Source organism: Gallus gallus, chromosome 1 (genome assembly GCF_016699485.2).
Source record: "Gallus gallus isolate bGalGal1 chromosome 1, bGalGal1.mat.broiler.GRCg7b, whole genome shotgun sequence".
In the NCBI taxonomy this organism is placed as follows: Eukaryota; Metazoa; Chordata; class Aves; order Galliformes; family Phasianidae; genus Gallus; species Gallus gallus.
In genome coordinates, this window is record NC_052532.1 from 76,797,266 (window position 1) to 76,808,298 (window position 11,033).

At 38.9% G+C, this 11,033-nt stretch overlaps 1 protein-coding gene across 1 annotated transcript in view; it reads right to left on the minus strand.

Annotated features, from left to right (window-relative positions):
• Window positions 1-11,033, minus strand: part of KPNA1 (karyopherin subunit alpha 1) — a 51,707-nt gene that overhangs the window by 39,813 nt on the left and 861 nt on the right. The window contains exon 2 of the mRNA NM_001030774.2: window positions 68-201. Within this exon, the coding sequence (NP_001025945.1) occupies window positions 68-196 (129 nt within the window). The 5' untranslated portion in view covers window positions 197-201. The remainder of the gene's footprint in view (window positions 1-67; window positions 202-11,033) is intronic.

The window sequence follows — 11,033 nt, forward strand, 5'->3', positions numbered from 1 at the left end:
CAGAGAAGCAAAGAACTTAAGACAGTGCAAGACAACTGTTACATTTATGACAGCTGTAGTACAGTACCTGCTCTTCTCTCTTTTGCTTACGCAGCTGAAGACCCTCTTCCTCTCGCCTACGACGCATTTCATCAGGATTCAGAGATTTGTTCTTGTAGCTCTTCAGTCGGAAATTCTCTTTTCCTGAGGTCGTCATGGTTCCTTTAAATTGCAGTTAAGAAGAGAACCGGTCAGAACAATCACACTTCAGCAACACATCAGTTTATGTTCTGTCTCTCTCAAACCTCTCTGCGCACTTCCAGCTACTGCCTCCCTATAACATGTTATTTAGCATCCAGTAAATTAGAAGGGGCAAGGTAACTTCACAAAATTGTCACTTCGGTATACCGATTTCTCCACATCAGACTGTTATTCCTTGAGTAGAGGTATAAATAAGTGAAATATTTTATTAAGAAAGAACTGAGATTTCTAAGCCAGAAGATACAGCCTGGGCTAAGAAGAAAGCAACACTAACATCTATTAGTGCTTCTCCCTTCAGGGGATTTATTAATCACTTCACTCAGAAGTGAAGTGGTCTTAGCTCCATCTTAGCTTAATTCACTCAGAGGCTTTTTTGCACTTCAAATACACATTTTAAGTTAATTCAAATCCATCTTGTGTTCCTTCTATCCAGGCAAGACCTACAAGTAAGAAATGGAGATAGACACATTTTAGGTGAAGGTTTACCACTCAAAAGGTCCACTTCTGCAAAGATAAATCTGGTTCTTCCCTTTTTCCCACCCCCAGCCTGTAATCCTGTTACTGTTTATACAAAAGAGCCTTTTCAAGCCTATGGTTACCATCTTTCATACATAACTTAGCAGATCAACTTTGATAGGGACCCCTGACAATTTTCACATATACTGTGATGCAATTTGGAGTTACTTAATATAGACCAACAGTTGCAAAACTGAGTAGAAAGTCTACCTATAAAGCAAATGAGCCAATGGTCCTGACCAATGGTCAGGTCTACACCCACAGTCCTCCGCTTTGCTGCTACTTCTCTTATGTCTCCCCATTAAGCCCAAAAAATGTTGAGAACAGAATTCTGAAAGTCACAGCAATTCCATGCATCTTCCCGCAGATGTAAAATCTGTAGTATGTTATAGGTATCTGAAACTCCGTAACAGAAGATTTAAGAAACGATGCTATATTCTACGGGGCTTTCAAAGGCCTCTTTCCAATGCCCCAACTTGTTGTACTAAATATGCTACGTACTTCCATTTCCATAAGCACAGAATTACCAGATGACAAGTGATATGCTGTGCACTTCATTTATACATAGAGTCAACTCTAAGCTCCCTTCTGTTAGCATGAAAAGTTTTAAGAGATTTTACCCAACATCCAAATGTACTTCTTATTAGACCTTATTTTTGAAGTTGCTGATGCCTGACAATCCTTTTTATAAAAACTGATGTTTATGAAACATTCCATGCATCACTTCAAGCTAACTGCATTCTCCTAGTTAAAACTTCCACAGGACACAAAACTACTGTACTCAAGATGGCTCAGTTACAGATCGTACTGAATGCAATATGAAAACCTGAACATATAGGTAAGTAATCTAGCAGCCTAGTTCTGCTGAAAAGGCTCTCTCTAAAGTGGTTTCTTTTTAAATAGAAATCCTGCAAAAATATGATTTCAGAACTCCAGGAGCTCCCTACATCATTCTTAGCAGCTTAGAGACGATATTCTTCATGTGAGATTCAATTTTCATGTTTCCTGCATATGCTTGGCAATCACATTTTCTTCCTGTTCTGAGGTTTTTCAAATGACTACAACCTCTAGAAATACCATTTGGGGAAGTCATGGATTTTAATTATAGAAAGCTTATGCTAACAAATACTCAGGCTGAGTATGGGAAGTCTTTTGTTTTCCCACAGAAATATTTAATATACTTTAGAATCAAGAAAATGAACTCCAACACCACATGGAAAACCATGAGCTAAAAGGATGCATCTAACCAGAAAAAGGTTTTGTAGACACACCACTCAATCTGTCCTACAACACAAACAAGTACAGGCACACACACAATAGCTCAGATAAGATCTCATGCCTCCCATGACATTACTCATCACTCTGCATTTCTATATGAAACATCTTCTCAAACTCACCAGATAAAATTTGCCTTTACTGGGGATGTCAGGACTTTGATAGCTCCTGCAATCATTTCACACCTTCACTTTCAGTCCTTACAAGTTCTCTGTTCAAAGAAATCCTTGACATTTATCATCTTCAATTCTTACTACTGAATTCCATCTTATTTCTATTTTGTAGTCCTTCTGTATGATGCTCCAATGTTTCTAAGTATCAATGAGAATCCATCTTTGCTGTCAATTTTCCTTAGCTTATTCTTCTTCCTTGTTGTCATTTTTGTCATCGGTGCCTAGAACTTAAGTATTATCTTCTATTTATTACAACCTTTCCAAGCTTTAGCTGTAGCTTTCAGCTATGCTTATTTCTTACCCTCAGGACAGCTCCCTTTGCTGACTGATCAGTGCACTTAAAATCATTTCTAAATAGTGTAATGCATTTTACACTGAGTAAAGCTTTCCTACAAAATCTCACCAAGTGACCAGGAATGCAAAGTTTCTTCTATTAAGAGCAGAAGCATTTAGTTTCTTTGAGTACTGAGAAATCACTGAATTCAATCACTGATTTCACTGTAGTCTCTCACCAGTGGCAAATAAAATCCCAACACGTTGCCACATACCTTCCTGCCTAATTTAACCAATCCAAAGATACTACCCAAAAGCAGCTTCCGTAAATACATCAGGATGTCCTAAATCTAAACCAGTATAATTCCTTTATTGGTTCTATGACCATATCCAGGACTTCATCTAGCCCACAGCTCCTGACAGCATCCTTACACCTATTCAGTATTTTTTTTTCTTTTTAAGGCAGCAAATAAAAGAATCGTATGTCAGTTGCTACAGATATCAAAGAATAGTCTTCTATAAATCTTGAATTTTTCAGGAGGTAGGCTTTACTCTAGACAAAAATCAATGAGTCAAAACAACTTCAAACCATTCTCATTCATCTTCGGCAGTTTTGCTGCAGCTTAACTGAAAATCTTTCAACAACCACTTCACATTCACCCACTGTAAATTACTTCATAGCAAACAGTAAATCCCGGATCTTCTCCTCACTATCAAAATTAATGCTGTTTGCGATGAAAGTCAGTGGTGGTTGTCATGGAAATGTTCTACAGATCTTTTCTGTCCTAGCAATAGAAGAGTAATTTCCACGTTTCTGGACACTCCTGTCTATAGTCTAAAATCTTTGGTCATCCAATGAGTTTTCATTATGTACTCTTTGATCTTTCGTGCAGTACCACTCAAACACTATACGACACTTCTTACTTCCTTGTTTTGGCTGCCTTGAAAAAAAAACCCTGTTTTTTAACAAAATGAAAAACATCTATTCTTGAGTGTCTTCATTCAGTAAGGAAGCATTACTCTTTTTTTTTTTTTGCTGATCAGGACAAAGGCCCTACCAAAAGCGGAGGTGACCAAAGAATAGGTTTTTAGGAGAAAGGAAAAGTATTGCATTTCTGCTTGCAGATCAAGTCAAAGAATTTTAGTTTGTACTCTGGGAAATGCAGAGTCACTTATTGCAATGACCTACCTTGTCCCTTGAAATCATCTATATAGGAACAAAAATGAACTCCCTGCCTTCTTAAATCAGATATCAATCATCTGAAGTAGTGACAAAAATGAGCTCTCTGTCTTCCTAGATCAGATACACCGTCACTAGCCTTAAGAACTTTGCTAGGAGGGATGCCACATGACAAACACTTGGCCATTCCACACATCAGAAGTATCCCAATATAAAAATAAAGGCCTTGCAAACAAAGAACAGCAGAAAGGTATACAAATCCAAAAAAATAACTGAAACTAAGATTACAAAATGTACTGATAGCAAAGATGGTTAGACACTTTTCTTCTTTGGAATGAGGTGATGGAAATAGGTTATCTGAGAACCATATAGCCATACACAAAATTGTACCTTGCAATGCAAATATGATGGGGAAGGAAGACTTGAAGAGGCTGGGGAAGAGAAATGTAATTTAAAAAAGAGTTATCCTGAAGAACCTTGACCCAAGACACCACCACTTCCCTTCTCTTAACTAACAAAGGCAGCTGTTGGTATTCACTGGAGGCATGTTGCGTTTGCTTTTTTTTTTTTTCTTGTCAGACTGCTGCACCCTGTTAACAGAAAAGATGCAAGAGGCACTGTCACCCCAAAAGGACAGCCTGTGCTAGGAATGGCAGCGTCAGGACAGAAGGCCAATGACTGAGAGAAGATGCAAGATTTCAAGGTAAGTGATGCTTTAACTACTCTACAAAACTGCAACTGCTACAGAACCTTTACTTCCAAGGAGATACTGGTTTGTTTAGTGGCTCTGCCACAGCACTCTATACTCCCTTGAGAACCAGCTTCCCCACAGTCACGCTTCTCATCATTCCTAAACACACACAGTACAGCCTGGACAGGTACTCCGCCAATTCACTGACCCCTGCTTACAGGATGCATCATCTCCTGAAGTTCTTTGTGACTAAAAGCCTATCCAATTTAAAAAATAGCCCTGAAAGCAGCATTTAGTTATTTGTTGTGCTCATCAACAGACTGCCCCAGAAGTCCAGCATCTTGGCCACATACACGTTTTTAGCCATGAAGCACTGGTTTTGAAAGGTGACTCTATTTTCATTTTTGCCGGTTCCAAGGCAACAGGTCTGGGATCCTAACAGAAGGACTTCAATATTGTGAAAATATTTTTAGGAGAAAGGAAAAGTACCACATTTCTGCTCGCTGATCAAGACAAAAAACCAGAAATGCCAGCTTTCTTGTAAATGACAGATAACTTCATAGCATAGACAGGCATAGTCTGCATAGTAAAACCATGAATGTACGCTATATGCTGATACAAATAACAGCAAAGGATTAATGCTATTTTCCTGAAAATAACTACCTTTTCTAGGCAACAGAGATGAAAAAACAGTCCATCAAGTCCCTGCATTGCTTACAGCCTTATCTGAGGAAAAAAAGAAAACACAGAAAAATCAGCAGACCAGTACCTCACGGCCACACCTCCTGCTGTCTGAAAAACTGACTCAATCAGACGAGCATTCTGCTGAGGTTCTATCTGCTTCTTCTGCGAAATTATTTGACAAAGCATAGTGGAACCCAGAGACCTGTTGGAATGCTCATCAGTAAAAACACAGGTATTACTCAAGGGGCAAGGGTGTCTCTAACTTCCAAAATCTGAAGATTCCTTTAAAAACTCGGGACATGCAGAGGATGAAAGGATATTTAAGCCACAAAAAGCTATTCTTCAAGTACCATATGGTCAAATTCCAAAGCTTTAGCTTAACTTTCCCCAGCTGTAAAATGGAATTGCAAAACAAGTCTGAAGTACTATAAAGTGAACAGTTACAGTATTTGTAAAGACCCTCAAAATAAGTTCTGCTGATGGCATTTCAAAACCTATCACTAACACAGAAGTGAAATGCTCATACAAATTGAATTTTCTGTGGCTTCGGAAAGCTGCTGCAGCAGACAGGAAGGCTGCTGACTGTATGGAAGAACAAAGCTCAGCTCCTGAGGAACAGCAGGGACACAGATTCCAGCGGGTATCACAGAGGAACGACAGAGAAGAAACAGAGGAAACACCTTCAGAGAAGGTTTGAAGCTCCTGTAATCCACCAGAATGTAACATTAGTAGTTAGCCATGGATGGAACAGATAGCCTTGACACAGGGTTCCAAGTCTTAGGAGTATGCTGTCAGAAAACTGAAGTAGCACAGATTTCTTCAGGGAATTGCCATGCATCTCCATATCTTTCAGATCTGCTTTATTATGCACCTATTAATTTCTCCACAACCAGGCCTTAATTTACTACTGCTTCTGTCCTAGCTTATAAACCCGTAAGACAACAAACTATGTACTGATTGACTTCATCTATAGCAAACGCAACGTGTTTTACCTCTTTGGCCATTTAGCAAGTTGGGTTGCTGCCTATCCAAAATGAGGACAACCTTAAACTTTAAGACAAATTATGCAAGGCCTGAGAAGATGCACAATTTTTTGCAATATGGAACATCAAATTACAAACTAATTAAGAGGCTCCATACTGACTGCTTTTTTTAATGTAACAGAAGCGCTAATAAAAAACCAATAAAATATAGATATACACAGTATATCTAGTATTTCACAATATATTTACTACCACTACAGTATTTCTGACTTTTTTTTGTTCCATTTTGACTTGCTGGGGCAGCAGAGATAGCTGTCAAAGTTCTGGAAAGCTTGAGAAAGACAGCAAAAACACTGATTCTCAAAGTCAGGAGAACTTAAAAGTTTAAAAAAAAAAAGTCCACAATTCATTAACTGAGCCTTTCTGAACTGAATAACAAACACAGAATTCCTCTGCTGCGTACAAAGTCATTGCAGTGCAAACAAATCTGTTTAAATGAACACTGATTTCTATAACCCCATAGTCCACAATTAACTTGAAACCAAACAGTTCCCACAAGCCACAAAACAAAGGAACTAGTGATGGGGAATTAAATTTTTAAACACATAGGATTATACTACCCTTAAAAGAACTTCATGCTAACATGCCCTTCTACATGAAATAGCGAAAGTGATTATTTCCTATGGGCCAAACTAAAGTGTAATGTTTTTCTTGTAAAGCAGAGATTCCCTTTTATTTTGATTAAGGTTACAGCACCCCCTCCCTGCACTTAGAGAACAAGCTGACCCACAGAGTATTTTCCATGAAGCTACACCTAAGAATTAGGCCATCTGAAAAAAAACAAGTCATCCTACATCACTTGACAGTCATCACCCGTCAGAAAAAAGTCATCCCAATATCTCCTGTGCGTCCTGAACATTCTTTGCTAGAGAAAAGTGTGGACCTTTCAGCGTTCCATTTCATGGGGATAGGAAATCCCACATATTTCAAAAACAAATCAAAAACAGACTACGTTAATTTAAATTTGTAGTTTAAAGCAACTTTTATGTGGAGTTGTGAATGACTGAAGACATCGAAATGAAACCTCTCTCTCATCTTCTTGATATCTTCAACAAACGTACTGGATGCAGTGACTCAGCATTATGAAAGGTATGAAGTGTGCCCAGAACTCTTTCAGTTAATTAGACTTCAACATCACAAAATAACAGTAAGGCCAAGTTCTGCAGAACGTATCCTTCCTTCAGACATTGGCAACCGGAAGAGTTGTATAATATTAATATATCAGCCACAGCACACCAAACCCCCAGGAACTTGGGGGCTTGACAGCGCAGGCTCTGCCTCATGCCCGTGGCAGGAGGGATGCTGGGTGCCAACTACTCACAAACCCGACAAACTGCATGTTCACAGAAACTCCTCTTTTGATAACTGAACAAAATAAGAACATATCGACCATTAAACGTGTGATCACATGTAAGCTTCGGAGAAGTCCTGCATCTTGTTAGATGCAATCATGCCTCATGTAATTTTAAAAAGTCAGAACAATCTAATCACAGTGACACATTAGCTGACATTTCTTAAAATTTGTGGTTTGCTTGCAACCAAAAGGTGGCTTTGTCAACCAAAACATTTTCACACATCAACAGGTGAATTTTCTGTCAAGTGTAAGATCAGCAGTGGATCTAATCAGATTACAATGCCTTCTTTGAGATAACTACATTTGGGATGCTTAGCCACCAGATATTTGATTCCAAAAATCAGCAATTCACACAGTCTCAACTTCAAACCCAAACCACAAAATAGAGTAAAATAAATCTGCGTGTGTCAAACTGGTTATGTTCTCACAAAACAGATGAAGCCTCCTGCTGAGCCTGGTGGGTTGTCCAAACTACCAAATAAAAACAATCAAAAATAATTATTCTAGGCGATAAAGAAAGCAGTTGCTGACTAGCTAGACCCCAAGTCTTACAGCATACTCTTAAAACTCAGAACATGTTTGCCTTCATAAACATCCAGGAACGCAATCCCATTCATTCTGTTCTAATGTTTTTAGGTTCTTCCTCTTCACAATACTGAGCATTTATTATGTTTCAAGAACATATTAACATTATCTCAATTGAAAATTGCTTCTATGTCACTGAAGTCCATTTACTCCTGCATTACACTAATGGATAAACAGAAGCGGAAATGCTGTGACTAATCCAACGCTACTTCCTACTGTTTTTTCACACACACTTCCTCCTCGTAACATCCTTTTTAAACCTGAAATTTCTGGGGAAGGGAAATTTACTGTTCATCACCTGCTTTACGCTCTGTTCTTCTCATAATGAATTATCAAATGTGCACAACGCTTAATAGAGTTCAAGACGCTCATGAGGTTGCTTAACATGACTTCCAGTCCTCCTGTTCCACAGCTTCTATATTTACCTGAGGTTTCCACCAAGAGCTTTGTGAAAGCAGCAAAGGTAAGCTTAAACAGAGTTCCTCTACCCTCTTTAAAATAATTCAAAAGCACCAAAATTTCTGTGGGCTTCAAATCCTGCTGCTTGCATTTTCTACCAAGAAAACCCCACATTTTTACCTGGATATAAAATAAAGCAGTTTAATCCATTACTCGCTTAACAGACTCCGGAAGTTTTAATAGACTATCGATGTTTTGGAAGGGTTTTTTTTTTTTTTTTTTTTGCTTTTTTTTTTTTTACTTAAGAGAAGAAGAAAATGCCTTACTTTCATATCAGCACCACTTATCTCTGAAATTTACACTGGCTTTTTCTTTCCCATTATCATATTATTTAAACAAGGACTTCCATTCTACTTAACCGTTCAGTATGAAGCTGGATAATTTTCTTATCAGTTCAGCTTCCAATCTTATGCTCTGAAAAAAGAGGCACTCTGGCCTTTCCACAGGGACTTCTCCAGAAGTAATGCTTCCTATTTTATTACATTGGTTCTCAACATTAGAGGCAGATGCTGGTGGTATGGCAGTAAAGGTTTGAGCCTTCCCACCAATACTGCCTTACACGTATACTCACATGTTGTAGCTGTGCAACAGATGGCAGCAGAAGGGCAGTCTGACGAAATGGCATCTGACATGGAAGTGCATATGAACCAAAGGTGTGTCAGTGCCACTCACTGACATTCATCAATGCTTGCTGAAAGTTTATGAAAACCACACAGTGGATGTGAGCACAGTGAGGCAGCAGGTCGTGCATTTCAGCAGTGGTGATAGCAGTTCACCTCCACTGGTGAAGATATTGACAAGTGAGGCATGCGGGCTCTTGTTCCTCATTGGCAAAAATGCATAGCTAGTGGTGGTGACTACAGTGAAAAATAGTATTTGTACCTGAGAATTTGCTTTATCAAATAATGTTACTGTACTCTGTTGTATTTCTGTGAAAATAAATAGGGGGGCATTACTTTCGGAGCAACCACGTAGCTTGTTTGTCTATTACACCATTCCAGAATCTCCTGTGTAGGGTTTAGATATTTTTAAATCTCACAACACTTAACCAAGCGTGTAATTCTTTCAATGTCTTTTACTTTTCTTGACTAGATCCTAGCCTACCAGACTCCCCCTAATCTCTTTGGCTACCAGAAGTCTTAAATGGATTTGACTGAATTTATTTACTTGTCACTGCTGTTTCATTTTCACTTGTGCTTCTAACTTCAATTAGAAACAATAACCATAGTTCACATCACTTAATTTTATCTGCTGCATTTCATACTTTTTCACATAAACTTGATTTTCATCTTTTCTGGAGGGCGCTATTTTGGCTCCATTAATCTCACACTTCTTGCCACAAAGTTATATTTTCCAACCTATCCTCTTGACAGTTACCTTCAAAGGCATCGTTTCCTTCAGTGTTCTTAAGGACATGAGTTAAGCCCCCCTATGCCCCACCAGAACTCATAAAACACTACAAAAAGAATTCCACAGTTTCACAAAGAGACAGATATCAAAACAAGCCTGCCAGATACAAGCAGTCTAAAACAAAAATACCATTCTGTTCATCTTACTCAACTAGACCAAAAAAAAAATAAAGAGGGGGAGCACTGTAAAATTGTGCTGAAACACTGAAGTTGTAATAAGACTGCCAATCTGGTTAAATAAACATTTACAACTAAGAGCCCTTCAGAAACTGTCACACCATCAGAAACCTGTACTACTACTTGTTTCAAATGTGCCTAAGGAAAGTGCTGCTGAAGTGGGCCACTGCTGCCTCTCCCTTCCTCAACAGTAAGCAGCTCTGAGCTCACTGCAGAGGACCACCTGGGCAGGCCAAGGCTGACCACATCAACACAGAAGGCACAACGTCAGAAAAAGACAATGGATGGCACACTGATGGCAAAAAGGAACATCCTGGTACAGAATTGCAATTAGGGATTGGAGATGACAAAGGAACTGTTTAGAAGCCTGGGGAGGGGGGGGAAAGTTATAGCCCCAACAACAGTCATGTTCTCTTGAGCTGAAGCACCACTGGATCCTCATGGGAAAAAAAAAAATGGGTCCCCGTTCTGAGGAAAACCTTCCACGTCATGGTATGTTGCCAACTCTCAAACTACTCCTAATTTTGTCTGTGCCTATGGGCATGTCTCCACGTAATTAAAAAGTGCAAGTGTAGTTCAAGCTGAAGTAAACTTGTTTTGAACTAGCTAGTTCACATCAGTTCAATCTGGTAAGGTAGCGGAGAGAGCAACATAATAAAAACAAAAACAGACATAGCAAGGAATAGTTTGAGACAAACTATTAGTTGCTACAGTTTCTCAGTATAAACAAGATAGCTTCCATATACCTAGCTTCTAGCTATAACATCGCAATCCCATCTCTGGATAGCCCACAGACAGACCCAAACTTCTGAAGTTAGTTATTACCAGTAAGCAGTTAGAGTAGAATATACCACGGAGAACAAAAACTCCAGAGAAAAAGAAGCTCCAATAAAACAGGATAAAGAGATCGCTAAACACAACCATTTGGGAGTTATGCAGAAGGAGCAGCTCAGTATTTCCACAGCTCACAACAC